Raw genomic sequence first — 17,866 nt, forward strand, 5'->3', positions numbered from 1 at the left:
TTTGATTTTATGTCCATGAACTTTTCAGTAACATAGTCCTCTACTTACCTATCATGATAATGTATAAAGAGGACTTGCACTGGAGGAGATAAAGTTGCATTCAAATGTTGGCTCTCATGCCTATTGGGTAACCCTTGAACAATTACTGATCTTCAGTATTATCTGTAAAATAGGCATAGTTATCTACCTCATAGGATTATTGGGATGATTAAATAATATTAAAGATGCAAAATTCTTGGCAGATACTTAGTGCTCAATGTTAATTCTTTCTTCCTCTCTTAATTCCTTTCTTCTTTATATATATCATTTAAGTCCTGGGAGATAGTAGTATTAGGATGAACTGGAATTGTAACTAAACAGTGTTAATATATACTTATTATTTTCCTCAGTTAAAACCTCTTCAGGAAATTATTAAGCCATCTATGTTTATGAATATTGCACCACCTCCAGAAAGAACAGACCCTGTGACGTAAGTGTTAAAGTCTTATTAACACAGTTATATCATGTGGCATTTAAAATATGTAATCCATTTGATGGAGAATTTTGGTTGTCTTAAGACATGGCCAGAATGAACTAGACTCCAAGATAAAGAAAGCAGTGAATTGTTTTGTTTAAGGGGGAAGATATTTTGAGTTTCTGGGCGTAGCCCTGGAGAGAGGAGTTGAGGAAGTCTGGAGATAAGAAGAGAAGGGTTGCCAACTTCGTGGCTGAAGGAGGGAAGGGAGGGGAAGCCTAACGAGGAAAGTTGGCCAGTGAGATGTTCCTTTTGCGGAAAGAGGTGAGGAACTTTTAAGATCAAGATGCCTAATAGTTGCCAGTTTTCTGCTCTGCAGTATGGTAGCATTACCCCTCACTTCCACACACTCCAGTTGTTATTTCCAAATTTTCAGCAAAAAGCCTATGGTCAAAAAAATGCAATTAGCAGGCCAAAAGTAACTTAACATATAGTATGTCAATTAGTCTTGCAATTTCAACAGTAGAAATAGATCAAAGAAAAATGAACACCTGAAAGAGAGATATTTAATCTATGGTGCTATCCAAGAATAAGGAATGGAAAATACTTGAATTGAGATTGAGGAAATTAGGTATAGAATAGGAAATTATATTCTGAAGTGCTGATTTCCTATCAGCACTGGGTATTATTAAAAATAAATTTTGTCCATTTGGTATTGGTGATCTGTTGAAATAGCAAAGTTTAATGTTTTTCTTATGTTTATTGATTATTATTTCCTTATTTATCCATTGATTCAATAAACATTTATTGAATGTTTGCTATACCCCCAAGGCACTAAAAATATGAAGATAAATGAGGCTTGGTCCCTGCCCTCAAGTAGCTCATGGTTTAATGCAAAGGTAACATGTAAAAACAATAAGATAATACAAATGAGATGGAGCCCTTCTAGAGGTTAACATAGAGGTCTGTGGGACACAGCCAAGGGGCTTCCCATACTTCTTGGGGGAGTTAGGAGGAACGTATTATCAAGTAGGGATCCACAAAAGAAAGAGTGCTCGATGTAAGACTTGAAAAATGAGTAGTGGTGCATCAGGTTGATTTTGTAAGGGTGAGGAGACACATTCCTCAGAGAAGGCACATAAGTAAAAGGTGGGAGCCCTAAGAGGCTGTGTTATAATGGGGAACAGTGAGTAGTTTGTTGTGGGTTGCAAAGTGCATAGGAGCAAGGAAAGGAGCAACGGGAGATGAGCTGAAGCAGTTTGATGAGCGGGCAAGATATGGTGGTCAAGAGGTCAGGCTCTAGAGTCCAGACCACATGGACTCTGCCAGGTACTAGCTGTGTGACCTTGGGCAAGTTACTTCGGCTCTTTGTGCTTCATCTATTGAATGGGATAAAAATAACAACTACCCAATTGTGTTATTGTAATGATTAAATAAGTTACATATAAAGCACTTGGAACATGGTAGCAAATAGAATTCTCAGTTGTTAGCTACTTATTAAAGGAATAAATGTTTTATCATCACCATCATCATCACTGTAGGTTTATCCTTCTCAAATGTGAGTAAATTTTACTCTTTTGAGTCCTCAGGGGTGTGTCAGGGCAACACAAAGCACTAGAAGATATGGTGCATCTTTCTGGAGTATCATTTTGCTCAAAGATTTTGAGAGGGAAAATGTTATCTTAAAATTAACATTTATATATTATGCAGTAGAATTAAAAAGTCACAAATTTTCAAGATAACAGAATGATTCCAAGATGTGTGGTTTGTGTCTGATTGCATTAAGTTACACCTCCAGAGACCTTCACTGTCCTCTAACCACAGGAGTTCTTTATTGGAAAAATTTGGAAGTGCTTCAGATGTAGAACCATTGAAGAATTTTAAGTAGGGGAAATACCATGATCAACTTGCATTTTATATGATCCTATCAATAGGATTGAATATGGACAGAAGTAGTTTAGTATTGGATTGGAGGAAGCTGTTGCATTAGTCTACATGAGAGATACTGACAATCTGGACTAAGGCAATGACTTGGTGGGTGTGACAGTTAATTCGGTGTGTCAAACTGACTGGGCCAGGGGGTGCTCAGATATTTGGTCAAATATTATTCTGGATGTTTTGAGTGAGATTAACATTTAAATCAGCAGACTGAGTAAAGCAGATTGCCCTCACTAATGTGGGTGGGCTTCATCCAATCAGTTGAAAGATATTTGCATGTCTGAAGGTGGGAAATAAGTCTGATAAAATTCGAGGGTTTTCTACCTCAGTGAAGTTTTAGGGATCCAGGTATGGGGCTTGTCAAGATATTCCTGCTGAGGTGAAGGGTAAGTTGTTGTATCTGGGCTCTCCTACAACCAAAAAAAGAGGCATAACACCTAGTGGGCCTCTTGGGTTTTGGAGGCAACATATTCCTTTGGATGTGCTACTCTGGCCCATTTACTCAGTGACCTGGAAAAAATATTTATATATATGTTTTTCTTCCCTCTCATCTCCTTATCATGTAACATAATATATATTTACTTTATATCATAATATTTAAGTATTGTTAACCTTACATCATAGTTTTTTAAGTTTCAGGATATTAAGAAGAGTAAACATCACCCAAGGACTTTACATCCTTTTCTGAGGAAGGGGCTAGTGAGTTTTTGGCTGTATGTATAAAGGAGAGTTGTATCATGCAAGGTTAATTATGACCTTGGTATTGTTTTCATTTGGAGATTAAGCACGTTGTAAGATGTTTATGGGTAGCAAGTTGACAAGGGGGTGGACTTGTGATGGTTAGTTTTTTGTGTCAACTTGACTGGGCCATGAGATAGAGATTTGGATCTAGAGAAAGGGAGAGAGGTCTGGGCTCAAACACTTTCTAATTCTCCTTAGAACTTCAGGTCCTTCTCTTCTTTCCCATCTCTGCTACCCACGATCTTAGTAGTAAGAGTACTCAAGAGGTCACTCTTTCAGTATTTCTGACTTCTGTCTTCTTTCCTAGCTCTGTCCTCTAGTGGTCCAAAATGGATAGGTGAGCTTACAGTGTAAAAGAGAGTGATTCAAAAGTGATAGCTAACACTGATTTTAGAAGTGGACTTTTGTATAATTTTAACTTTATTACCATTTTCCAGAAATGTTATTATACCACAACCAATAGAATATCCAGCATTCTTATCCCCAGACCTGAATGTTTCTGTTGGGGTGCCAACTACAGCATCCCAATCCAACCAGCCATCTGTAGTACGACTTGAAAAACTTCAGCAACAACCCCGGGCAAGGTAAAAAACAAAAACAAAACAAAACAAAAAGTTTTTCATCTTATTTATGTGTTATTTGTATATTAATTTTCCTTTGAGACATAGGCTTGCTATTGGTCCAGAAACCTTCATCATGGTGATATTTCATGGGTTCAGTGTTTGTTTTAAAAAGTCAATGATCTGGCAAGAAAAGGGGTGAGAACACATTAATATGGAAGAAAGTATAATACTTTCTCTGTCTCTTCACTCAACGATATAGTCTATAGGTCTCTTATACTCTTTTCTGTATTTCCCATCTTTTATCTTATGCTTTAGATATTTTCTTCTGACCTGTCTTATAATCATTGGTTCTTTCTTCTTTGTCTCTTATCTGCTGTTAAGCCAATTGAGTTCTTAATTTCAGTTATTTCCTTTTGTTATGGAATTTTCATTTACTTTATAGTTCCACTTCTCTACCAAAATCCTCAGTCTTATCTTTTAATTCTTTGAACATATTAATCATTGTATTTCAAAGTTCATCTCTAATAACTTGATTATTTGGATTTCCTATAAGTCTATACCTATTGTTGGTTTTTTTCTCAGAGTGTTTAGTCAAATCTTATGTTCTTATATGCCTAGTTGTTTTTATCAAGTGCCAAACATTGTATTTGAAAATCTGTAGAACTGATTTGAGGCTCTTGATTATATATTTTTACAGATAATATATACATTTGCATCTGGCAGCCACCTAGCCTAGGAACACTAGCAATCCCAGATCACCTTAACTCAATTGAGATGAGACTGAAATGATTTGAAATGATTTGGGCTTTAGTTCCTGTGGGCATTAGTCTTTTTCTGGTTTACTCTTATTCTTAACATCAGGCCAGGACTAGTGTGAGGAAACCAGGGTACAATATTTAAGGAGGCACTTATTCTTGGGGTATAGCCCTCTAGGGCCCCAACTGAAAGCCTAGGTGTTTACCATGGCTTCTCATCCTTAACAGGGGCTGAACTCTGGTTTTTGTTCCCTCATTCTTACATATTTATCTCAAAGCTCTTAACTCTTGTCCACCTCAAATGCCTTGAAGGAAAATGACTCCAAATTATGGGCTCAAAGTCTCCAGACTTCCTTTCTGTCTGGCATCTTGGATTTGCAAATTCTTGCTGCCTTTATAACTGACTGATGCTTCCAAAGAAAAAATTTTAAAATACTTTGTCTAGCTTTTTCAGTTGTGCAGTGAGATGGTCTGAAATAATCATTCCATCATTGCCAGAAACAGAACTCCTGAAATTTTAAAAATAGTGTTTATGTATATGCATATTTTACTCAGACTTATAAATTAATTCATAAACATTGAGTTGAGTGATCAAGGAACCCCTTTTTCCCCTAGTCCTATGTTTTATTCTTTCAATAACATTTATTTATTTTTATTGGAGTATAGTTGATTTATGTTGTGTTAGTTTCAGGTGTACAGTGAAGTGAATCAGTTATACATATACATATATCCACTCTTTTTTAGGTTCTTTTCCCGTATAGGTCATTACAGAGTATTGAGTAGAGTTCCCTGTACTATATACAATAGGTCCTTACTAATTATCTGTTTTATACATAGTAGTGTATATATGTCAATACCAATCTCTCAATTTATCTCTCTCCCCCCTCCCCTCTGGTAACCATAAGTTTGTTTTCTACATTTGTGACTCTATTCCTGTTTTGTAAATAAGTTCATTTGTACCATTTTTTAGATTCCACATAATATTTATTTATTTTTATTTCAGTTTTATTGATATAATTGACACACAACACTGTATAAGTTTAAGCAGTACTTAATGATTTGACTTACATACATCATGAAATCATTATCATGATAAGATTACCGAATATCCATAATCTCATATACATTCAAAATAAAAGAAAAAGAAACAAGATTTTTCCTTGTGATGAGATCTCTTAGGATTTACTCTCATAACAGCTTTCATATATAACCTATAGCAGTGCTAATTATGTTAATCATGTTGTACACTGAATGCCTAGTACTTATTTATCTTATAACTGGAAGTATGTACCTTTTGACCACCTTCATCAATTCCCCCTCCCCCACCCCCTGCCTCAGGTAATCCCAAATCTGATCTTTTTTTTCTATGAGTTTGTTCTTTCATTTTTTAAAGTATTATTGACCTACAACACTATATTGTTCCTGGTGCACAACACAGTGACTTAACATTTCTATAAATTACAAAATGATCACCATGATAAGTCTAGTTACCATCTGTCAGCAAAGATATTACATTATTTTTGACTATATTCCCCATGCTTTACATTTCATCCCTGTGAGCCGTTTATTTCGTGACTGGAGGTTTGTACCTCTTAATTTCCCTTACCTATTTCACTCCTCTTCCACTCCCCTCCACTCTGTTTGTCCTCTGTGTCTATGATTCTGTCTCTGATTTATGTTTCTTCATCTGTTTTGAATTTTAAATTCCACATATAAGTGAAATCATACAGTACTTGTCTTTCTATGTCTGACTTGTTTCAGTTAGCACTATACCTTTTTTGTTGCAAATGGCAAGATTTCACTATACCTTTTTTGTTGCAAATGGCAAGATTTCATTCTTTTTTATGGCTAATGATACACCATTGCATATGTATATATATATATACATATATATATACAGGGAGGATTGCAGTCAGCCCCTAGAAGCATGCTAACTTAGAAGCCTGACCCTCAAACATTAACTTTTACAGAATGTGAGTAGGCTTCTCTTGGGGAAAGACTGGGAGATGGACAGTTTTTGTCTACTCTGTGCTGAGCCCTTGGCAAATAACCATGGCAAGTCCTAGAGAACCCATTAAGAACTATTTCTATTTTGTTTTAACCTTCAGGGTCTCATGGTCACAAGCTAGGTGTGACCTAGCTAGGTGTTTTGGGGGCCTGTCCCTCAAGTGGCAGTCTTGGAAGTTGGAGCCCTCATTGTGGGGTCCAAACCTTTCTCTCCTCAAAGAGATGCTGGGAATTGGAAGTTCCTTCCCAATTGTATGACATGGTGCCAGGGTTAGTTTTATGATGAGAGTGTGTCTCAGCCTTTCCTACCCATTTGCTGTGGGTATTTTCTCATTCGTCCAGTGTTTAGGAGTTGCTCAGCTATTTCTGGATTTCTTTCAGCAGGAATTGCTCCTTGTACAGCTATAGATTTGGTGTATCTCTGAGAGGAGATGAATGAGTTCAGGAGCCTCTTCACCATCTTGGACTGGAATCCACAAACTTCTTCAGTTCTTGGCTTAGTAGAACACATCTGGATCCTTATAATGCTTCTCCGTTCAGAGTGGCTCCCTGAGCTCCACCTGCAGAACCTCGACTTCTTTGGCTTCCAGTGACAGCGATGGCTGTTGCTCTGCTTTCTCTTGAGTGGCAGCACCACCCAACCCCCTTCTTCCTAGCAGAATGGGTGCCCCTCTCCTCCTTCTGCTCACTGACTCCCATGTATCTTTGTTGTGTGTTTCTGCAATCTAAGAATGTTATTTTGATCCTTATTATCTTCTTGTAACTACTTTGGAATTTGGCCCTGATAATTCTCTGTTGCTCAGTTTTATATGAAATTAATTTTCCTGAATTTTTTGTAGAAGCTTGGTTCCGAAAGCTTTTCTAGCTTCACAGAGCTCCCACTTCTGAAGTTTTTATTTGGTGTTTAAAAATACAGTGACCTTCTTTCAAGGTTTTCTGAGGCCCTGTCCCTAAGTAGAGACCTGGCTGGTCAGTTTTGAGCACTCTCAGTGGTTAGACTACTCCAGTCCTTTAATTCTTATCATGAATGCTTAGTACTCACCCACTATTGGAATGAACAAAACCCTCCCAGTTCCAACTGCTATTCTCAAGCTGGCTGGCAGTGCTTTCTTGTGACTACCTGTTGGCTATTTGGGGTTCTCTTATTCTCACATTCATCAGATGCCCCTTTTATACCTGTTGCTTTCTCCCATATATTCACTGATACCATGAAGGTCTTATGTATATGGGGTTAATAGGGAAACCTTGTCACATGATTTTGTTGTAAATGTTGCCTATAAGTTTTTGGGTTTGCTACTTAGATACTCTGAATGTTTTTATGTAAATATTTGGGAGAATTAAACTATGCTACTTCTGCTTTCATCATCTTCTTGGAATTTTCCTTTATTGCTAAACTTTCATATTCATAATAACTTATTTGTGGTATCATTTGGGGGAATTTATTTAAACAGTCATATCATCTACAAGTAATAACAATTTTGTTTCTTTGTTCCCAATCCTTAATCTTTAGTTTTGTTTTCTTGTCATTCTATGCTGGCTGGAAGCTCCAGTCAATGTCTGTTATAAATGGTAAGGGTGGACATCTTTGTTTTGTTCAGGATCTTTCATAGCAATGCTTCTAGCATTTAATAGTCAAGCACATTATTTATATGGGTTTTTTGGTTGATGTCCTGTACCAGATTAAGTAAATTATTCCATTCTGTTCCTAGTTTTCTAAGAGTTTTCTATTTTAATCATGAATGGATGTTGGATTTTGCCAAATTATTTTTCTCTTTTAATCAGTTAAATTGTATTTACATTAAACGTTCTGTTGTTAATGTCAAAATATCCTTATATTCCTGGGATAAAGCCAACTGGTTCATGGTATATTATCTTTTCCTTATACCACTACATTTTTTGTACTAAAATTATATTTTATTTGTAACATTTGCATCTATGTTTGTGAATGAGATTAGACTAATTTTTCTTCTTTGTAATGTCCTTGTTATGCTTTATTGTCAAGGTCATAGTGTCCTAATGAAATGAATTGAGAAACATTTCCTCTTTTCCATTTAATTCTTGTCGATTATATTTTTAGATTATGAAAGCCTTTTGAAATTTGGATTAAAAACTAAATTCCTATCTTTTCATTTGTTTTATTGCAGGAGATATCATATATGTGTTGAATAATTTATAAAATATGTATATATAGTTTAAATGAGAGCAATATATATAGAATAATTTCTTAAATATGTATGTATAACTTAAATAAAGATAATAAGACCATTGCTTAGTTATTTACAATTCGGGTTAAGAAATACAACATTACCAATATTATAATGTGTTTTGTGTGCCCTTATGAGATTACATCCCTCTCCCCAACTCTCCCCACGTAACTACTATCCTGATTTTTGTTGTAATCATTCCTTTTCCTATATGTCCTTAAACAATATATTGTTGGTTTTCTTCTTTAAGAACTTTTTATAAATGTATTATACTGTATGTGTTGTTCTTTGCTTCATACCATATATATTCTTCTATCACTTTTTAAATCTGTAACTGATTTTTCTTTAGGCTAGAAAAAATGAAAAAAGAATATAGACGTTTGAGTACATGGATAGAAAAAGCTAGCTATTTAGAAGGAGTTCTTACCTCAAGATTGGAATGTAAAGAAACTAAGGTAATTAACATAATACATTCTTCCGTACATAGATTTTTACTTTTTTTTTTTTTTTTTTTTTTTGGCAGTACGCAGGCCTCTCACTGCTATGGCCTCTCCCGCTGCGGAGCACAGGCTCCGGACGCGCAGGCTCAGGGACCATGGCTCACGGGCCCAGCCGCTCCGCGGCATGTGGGATCTTCCCGAACCGGGGCACAAACCCACAACCCCTGCATCGGCAGGCGGACTCTCAACCACTGTGCCACCAGAGAAGCCCAGATTTTTACTTTTTATTTTAAAATCATGATAAGTAAAAATAATGATCAGATATTGTTTATTTGTTCCCTCTCTATAAAATGCTACTCATAGTTCATGCACTTTCCTATTTTGATAATGTGACATTCAATAAATATTGATTAATAATTTATAAGGTTTAGTTTTTAACAGCTTTGTTGAGATATAATTCACATACTATACAGTTCATCCATTTAAAGTGTACAATTCAGTGACCCTAAGTATATTGACAGAGTTGTGCTTCCATCGCTACAATCAGAGAACGTTATCATTACCCCGAAAAGAAACCCCATACCTCTTAGCCTATACCCTCCAAACCCCTCATGCCCTGCTGACAACTAATGTACTTTATATCTCTAAAGATTTGCTTGTTCTAGATATTTCATATAAATGGAATCATACAATATATGGTCCTTTGTGACTTGATTCTTTCACTTAGTGTAGTGTTTTTAAGGTTCATCCCTATTGTAGCATGTATCAATACTTCATTTCATTTCATTGCCAAATAATATTTCATTGTTTGGATATACTACATTTTTTTTATTCACTCATCAGTTGATGGACATTTGGCTGTTTCCATTTTTTAGCTATTATGTATAATGCTGCTATGAACATTCATGTGCAGTTTTTGTGTGCATGTATGTTTTTAATTCTCTTGGGTATATACTTAGGAGTGGAATTGCTGGATCATACCATAATTCTGTTAACTTTTTCAGAAACTGCCAAACTGTTTGCTACAGCAGCTGCACAATTTTACATTTAACCAGCAATGCATGAGGGTGCCATATCTCCTACAACACTTGTTATTTTCCTTTTTAAAAAAAATTTAATTATGGCCATCCTAGTGGGTTTGAAGTGGTATCTCATTGTGGTTTTGATTTGCATTTCTTTAATGACCAATGATGTGAACATCTTTTCATGTGAATACTGGCCATTTGTATATCTTCTCTGAATAAATTTTTATTCATATCTTTTGCTGATTTTTTAATTAGGCTATTTGTATTTTTACTGTTGAGTTGTAAGAGTTCTTTATATATTTTGGATACTAGACCCTTATCAGATATATAAGTAAGATTTACTATTTAGAAGTACTATCTAATCTATACATTTTGACCTGGCAGTAAAAGTTTCATAGGGATTTCAGTGAATAGATAAAACATTGACTAAAATCACAGCTTTGAAATGGTAGTCATAACATATTGATATATTCATGTTTTTCAGTGCCTCTGAGATAATTGGGCAGGATTGTGCTACGATAAGATAAATTGATTAGCATTTGCTAATACAGAATTAGTATTTTAGGAAAATTTTGCGGGGCTTTTCATTAAAGGGACTCTGAACTTTGGGTTCTCTTTGAAATATCAGTATTTTATAAGAGCCAGTGGTCACTCCACCTTATAATTCTTCTTGGAATTTTATAAATATCCACATCACTTTGCAACTGATAGACCATAATGTATTCCAATAAAAAAGTGATCTGTTTCCTGGGGGTATCCTCTTATACCCCTTGAAGTTAAACATTATGTCATTTGTCTTGTAATCTTTTTCTGTCATGCATTCATCATTCGGAAACCCTATCAATTCTTGGGTCTTCTCTTCCTGGACCATTAACTCTTAGCCAGGGTGTGCCTCTCTTTAAAACAGTACTGTTTGCTTTTCTCACAAACCCATATTCTTCTTGTCTTCTGTAAATTTTTAAAAAGTATTTTTAAAAAGTGATTAAAGCAGGAAAAAATGTTTTAGCTCTTTAAACATTTCTCCAATATGTTTTTTTCTTCTAGGAAAGTAATACCAGTGAGGTACTTGAAAGCCAATTGGAAGAGAGACCTACAGATACTGTAACATCAGGTTAAGAAACTAATTTAACTTTTGTATTATTAAGATAATTAAAACAGGGTGGTTATATCACAAAAAGAAAACTAGCAATCTGCTCTTAAGTATACTTCATTTTTTGTTAGGGAATAAAAATACATTTCATTATAGTTTTGGTATATAGTATTTATTTTGTAACACTCCAAAGAAAATACTTAGACCCAATTAAGAGTTATTTTTATTTTTATCGTTAATACTCCTTTCCTCTTTAAGAACAAGAAAAAAGTTAAATCTTACCTATAATCTATGAAAAGGTATTTTTGTTAAACATTGTTAACTGTAGAGCTATTGGTCTCTTTTATGTGGAGGATGTGTGTATGCACGTGCATGTGCGTGTGTGTGTGTAAGAGAAAGGGAGGAGGAGAGAGAGCAGGACAGGAGATTAAATTAACATTAAATATGAGAACTTTGCACAAATTATCAGTAAGATATTTAATTAATAGAAGATACTGTTCATGCAGTCTTTAAGAAAAATCTCCCTTAAAAGATTCATTTAGAAAGTAAGTTAAAATAGATGCATAATACCCTATCTTTAAAATCTTGGATTCTGCTGGTGTGGATTAATGATTTATTGTTATAAGACTTTGGCCACAGGTTACTTCTCTAATTCTACTTGCCCGGCTACCTCAGGCTTTGATATATTCATTTCTTAACCTCTGAGGATCAACCAGCCTAGCAGAGCTATTTCATCTTTAATCTACTCTTTCACTGAAACATTCAAGTTTAGGTTGTAGGAGAATCACAACTTCCCTCTTCAATATTGCTGTTGAATGTTGGAGGTTAACCTCTCTCGCACACTGGTGGTTACTTTTTTTTTTTTTTAACTTTTTTTCACTTATCCACGGAGTTTATTTCAAGTCCCATTGGATCCTCTAGTGACTTCTTTCCTTTTGGCATTCCAGTAGCTCCCTATAGTTACAGCTAACATTGACTGATCACTGGGTTCCAGGCACATTACTTGGATTATGTAACTCAGTACTCAGAGCAGTCAATCGAGGGTGCTATTATTATTTATCCACATATTTACAGATGAGAAAACTGAGGATCAAGTCAATGAGAGGTGACACAGCCATTAATTTGAACCTAGTCTATTTGACCCAAGAACTCAAGCATTTAACCACATTGCTGCTCCCATTGTATATATTTGTAACATACCTATAAGATAAGCTATCACTAATCTATTTTACATGTGAGAAAACCAAGGCTCAGAAAAACGAGCTGACAGCAGTCATGCAGCTAATAGTGACCTTAATAAATTTTGTTTTTTACTAGACTTATGCATCCCTTTGTATCTCAATTATTTATTCCCTTTCCCTTTTAGAATTTTCTTTTTTGTTTGCTAAATATGTATTCTTTATATTTCTAGGAAAATTTTACAAGTGTTTCAGTTAGCCTCTCTTGAATGGTCCTATTTTTTCTGGTTATATACAACTTTACTCTTTTTTTTTTCCAATCCCAACCTTATCACTGACCATCTGGGATTTATTTTTATTTCCTCTTGACTTTTAGTAAAATATAGTACAGTATAGTATAGCCTGTTTTTATGTCTTATATTGAGGGATCTGAAATCTTATCATTTTATACATGTTTTCACTTCATCTCCACACTTGTTCATTTACTCCTCCATCTTCCCAGAGATTCATCAGCCTGTTTTTACTAAATATGTAGTGTTTATGTTTGAATAACTGCTTTCATTTAAATTGCTCTTATTCTTGGTGAGAAAAACTGTAATATTTTATTAATGCATATAAATAATGTTTATTTTTTATATATAATAAAATACTTCTATGAATTTCTTAACAGATATCCCTCTTATAAAGGAAGAAGCTGAAACTATTCCAAGTGAGGTAAGGGAACTTGAAAGAGAACTTCGAATAGTTACTATTTTATAAAGGGATGAAATATTTGTAAATGGAGAAATATTTATAGATAGAAGAAAGCACTCAAGAAGTTATTCAAGTTTTCATGGTTATTTCTGTTACAACAATATCTGTACAGTGTTACACGATTTATTTAACTTAAACTACACTGTTAAAAGGGAAGTTTCAGTATCAAATAGTAACATTTTAAAGTACATATGAATATAGGGGACAAAAGGTGTTTATGAACAGAAGGGGGAAACAAGTAAAAGAAAGCATAAAGTTCTGCACTTAGAAATGGATGCCACAGACCTAACTACATTCTTTACTTTTTCTCTATAATACAACTGTGTATTCTCTGTAATGTATAATCTCCAAAGTAATAGTCTGTATTTTATAAATAGAAATAGAGTTCACATAATATTATTTGCTTTTTAGCTTTTACAGAAGGTATTAATTCCGTAAGGCAGTGGACCCCCATGTAAACCAATAAAATATAAAAGATTCTTCTGTACTACTTGACAAATAGGATTTAATGATTTCTATTCTTGGGCCAGTGGCTCCCAAAATACCAATTTAAGAGTCAGTATGTTCTGTTTTGCACAATCCAAAGAGAGAGAAAAAAAGACAATATAGAGAATTTCTCATATAGCTAAATTTACTTGGCTTAACAGACTATCCTTTCTTTTATGATACTATTCTTTGTACTATTTTGCTATTTAAATTTCCTTTATTTGACCATATAATTGTGATTTTTATGATATTGTTCTTTGTGCTATTTTGCTATTAAAGTTTCCTTTGTTATGGTATATTGGTGATAGTATAGTAACAGTAAAATGTCAGACCCCTTGGTTTTCTTTTCTGAGATGCTGATGATTTATAAAATATGAATATATGAGAACCACTAGTTTATAATGCAGTATGATCATTTTTATGGATAATATCCTATAGTCCATGGTGTCAGGCAAGTAGAGAATTTCTCAACTCTTCTAATAAGGAATGTAATCATTTACAAATATTGATGGTAACTTGTTATAATAAAGGATAAAAGTACAAATGATTTTAAGTCCAGTTTTGTTAGTTTTAAATATTTTCTATTTGATAATGATTAATAGGTAGCTTGTCTTATTGATACATTTTCTAGTTACTGGATAATGATGATAAGAAAGGCCTGACTCTACCAACTTTGAGCCAGTCGGGTGAAGATGATTCAAATATTGTTGCTCCTAAAAGTGACATGTCAACAAAGGAAACAGATACTCCACTGCCCACTATTCCTAGGCTGACGTTAACAGAAGAGGACGAAGTACCACCTTTAGAGGAACAACAGCCAGAGGCTGTGCCGGAGAGAACAATGAAAAATCTATTCTTCCCACCAGAAGAAAAACTGAAGGATAGATATCCAAGCCTTTTAAAAACTGACTCATCTCCATCAGAGGTAAAGTTGAAAAATATCCCTATAAATCCAGGTAGAATAAAGAGGAGGAATTTAAATTTATCTCCAACAGAAATTAGGTGGCAAAGCAACAATGTGAGCTTAGCTTGAAGGAAGTGCACAAGCTTAGTTTCCCCAGATTCAAAATCAAAAGGTAGCTTTCAAAGTCACGATCCAAAGGAAGACCTTGAACTAAAGGTATCTGCCCTGGTATTGGGAGTATAAGACTAAGAAAAACTAAAGAATTCATTAATAAAAAATAAATAAATTGAAAATACATTCAAATGTCTCCAAGTAGAAGTGTGTCTAAGTATATCAAATATTCCTACCCTACTAATACTCATCAAGTAAGGAGGAAAAAGACCTTCGAAGGAAAAGCAAAGTGATCTGAGAAACCAGTAATACAAACCAGTCTCATGGTTTGATGTAAAATTCAGCTGAAAATATAACAATGTTAGCAAAATCTAAATTCAAAGGAAAGCCTGAGAGGTTATTTCAGTGGAAATTTTTTTTTTTTTTTTTAGATGTTGGGGGTAGGAGTTTATTAATTTATTTATTTATTTTTGCTGTGTTGTATCTTCGTTTCTGTGCGAGGGCTTTCTCCAGTTGTGGCAAGTGGGGGCCACTCTTCATCACGGTGCGCGGGCCTCTCACTATGGCGGCCTCTCTTGTTGCAGAGCACAGGCTCTAGACGTGCAGGCTCAGTAGTTGTGGCTCACGGGCCTAGTTGCTCCATGGCATGTGGGATCCTCCCAGACCAGGGCTCGAACCCGTGTCCCCTGCATTAGCAGGCAGATTCTCAACCACTGCGCCACCAGGGAAGCCCTCAGTGGAAATTTTTAATAAAACTGTTATAGGAAATAGCATATGTGCCCCTGTTACAAACAGTTTTATAGTTTAAAATGAGAATGATCTGAAAATTTAAAGGTACACCAGGGAAAAGCATTTCTCAAAATGACAGTTATTCTACTTAGACCTTTACATCTTCTTTGAGTCACTATCATAAAGCCGTGTAAAAATGTGTATTGGTCAGTGGGAAGACTATCTGAGTTCTAAGTATGGCTCTGCCTCTAAATACATCAGCAAGCTTGCGCACCTGAATCCCTAGGCCTATTTTCTCATCTACTGAATGGTAGTTTATACTAGGTCATTTCTAAATTCCTTTCCAAATTCCAAAAGATATAATTTTATTAAATATCTCAAGTTGGGGAATTATTCCTAATTACCTAGATCAATACGCTAAGCAATGTAACTTAAAAAGAAAAACATTCTTGTTTTTGCTGAATGTGAAAGTAATACACAGTCATTATAGGAAGTTTAGAAAATAGAAGTATAAAAAAGAAAATAAAAGTAGTTATAATTCTGCCACATTTAATAATTTTATTTCCTTTCAGTCTTTGTTATTAACATATGTATATCTCTTATTTATTTTTAAGAACTTGGATCAAACTATATATGTATCATTTTATATTATGCTTTTTTAAACTTGATATTATATTATAAGCATGTTACCTGAATTTTCTTTAAAATTTGCAAGATGCAGGATATCCTCAAATATTGATATTCAGTAATTTAAAATAGTTTCTATATTTTTGGACATTAAGCTTGAAATTAATATTCTTTTACCTATTTATTTGTGTCTGTGATTATCTCCTCATATATTTATAGAAATAGCATGTTGACAAATTGCTCTCCTGAAAGATTGTGCCACTTTATATTCTGACCAGTGATATTTGAGTATTAATGATATTTTAAATAATGATTAAAACTTTTTCATGCTTATTAGCCATTTTGATTTTCCCTATGAGTAGATGAGTAGATTGTCCATTTTTTTCTGTTGAGTATTTAGTGATGTTGTTTAGGTTTTATAATGAGCTCTTTTTATTATAAAGATAATAACCTTGTATATTCATGGCACATACGTTTTCATAGTTTTTGTGGTTTGCCTTTAAATTTCTTTATTGAATCTGGCTTCCAAAATATTCAGTTTGCATTTGATAAGTGAATTATTTATTGCTCCATAACAAACCACTCCAAAATTCAGTGGCTTAAAATAACCATTTTATTATTTCTCAAGATTCTATGGGTTGACTTCACTTAGGTGGGCAGTTGTTTTGCTCCACTTGATGTTGGCTGGTCCTGTAGTCATCTAGGAGCTTGACTGAGCTGGAACACTCATTATGGCTCACTTATGTTTTATACCCTGATGGAAACAGCCGTAGGTCTGGGCTCAATTAGGATGCATGGACATCTGGTTTGATGTGCCTGTTTCTCTCTCTCTCTCTCTCTCAACTTCTCTCTCTCTCTCTCTGTCTCAGTTTCTCTCTCTGTAATGTTAGGGATTATTTCTCCACCTGTCCATGCAACCTCTTCATATGGTCTCTCTATGTGGTCTTTCTAGCAGGGCAACTGAACTTTTTATGTGGCAGCTCAGGGCTTCCAATATACAAAAACAGAAGCTTCAGGTACTCTTAAGACTTAGGCTTTGTACTAGCATAGGGTCACTTTCACTCCATTCTGTTAGTTAAAGCAAGTCCCAGGCTCAGTCCTGACCCAATATGGGAGGGGACTACATATAAGAGCGTGAATTTTGGAAGGTGTTGTTCATTGGGGGCCATCCACAGATTAACCATCTCTAGCTCCAAGTAATTTCTCTCCCACATGCAAAATACACTTACTCTGCTTCCAAGATTCTTAGTTTCATGCCATTACTGCATTAGGCTCAAGCTTAAGTACAGAATTTCATCATCTAAATCAGATCCAGGTAGATGAAGCTTCTTGAGCGTGGCTTCTCTCAATCTTAAGACCTGTGAATTGAAGAGATCTGTCCACTACATACATACGATGGTGAATCAGAAATAGGATAACAACAGGCAGTTACATTCCAAAGGTGAAGGAAGGGTAAAGAGAAGCATATAGCAGTCAGTGAGCCATAGTAATTCTGAAGCTTCTGGCTCTGCCCTCTGAGAATCTTTCTTTTTCCATAAGAAAGAGCTTATATGTGTAGCTGAGTAGCTTTGCAGCCTATGTCTTATCTGTAGAAAGTTAAGAATTCAGAAACCTCTTTGCATTTTAAATTGTCTCTGTTCCTTTCAGTCCAAGATACTATGATTATCTTAGAGATTTTGTGGGTTTCCTGGATATCAAATTATGACCTTAGCCAAATGTTACACCCCTAAATATCTTTAAACATGCCCACATTTACTTTTGACTGATAAGCAAGGTGCTGTAGCACAATATCCTTAAGAATCTTAGAAGCTCTCTGGTCTAGCAGAGAGGGTCTAAGAGGCCACCCTAAGATACTTAGAAT

The 17,866-nt window shown here is 34.9% G+C and overlaps 1 protein-coding gene across 1 annotated transcript in view; it reads left to right on the forward strand.

The window, feature by feature from the left end:
- Nucleotides 1-17,866, forward strand: part of C2CD6 (C2 calcium dependent domain containing 6) — a 149,131-nt gene that overhangs the window by 50,577 nt on the left and 80,688 nt on the right. Inside the window, 6 exon segments of the mRNA XM_060105939.1 lie at nucleotides 390-469; nucleotides 3,571-3,717; nucleotides 9,012-9,117; nucleotides 11,172-11,238; nucleotides 13,066-13,109; nucleotides 14,266-14,559. Of these exon segments, the coding sequence (XP_059961922.1) occupies nucleotides 390-469; nucleotides 3,571-3,717; nucleotides 9,012-9,117; nucleotides 11,172-11,238; nucleotides 13,066-13,109; nucleotides 14,266-14,559 (738 nt within the window).

The sequence above is a fragment of the Mesoplodon densirostris genome, chromosome 8 (genome assembly GCF_025265405.1).
Source record: "Mesoplodon densirostris isolate mMesDen1 chromosome 8, mMesDen1 primary haplotype, whole genome shotgun sequence".
NCBI lineage: Eukaryota > Metazoa > Chordata > Mammalia > Artiodactyla > Ziphiidae > Mesoplodon > Mesoplodon densirostris.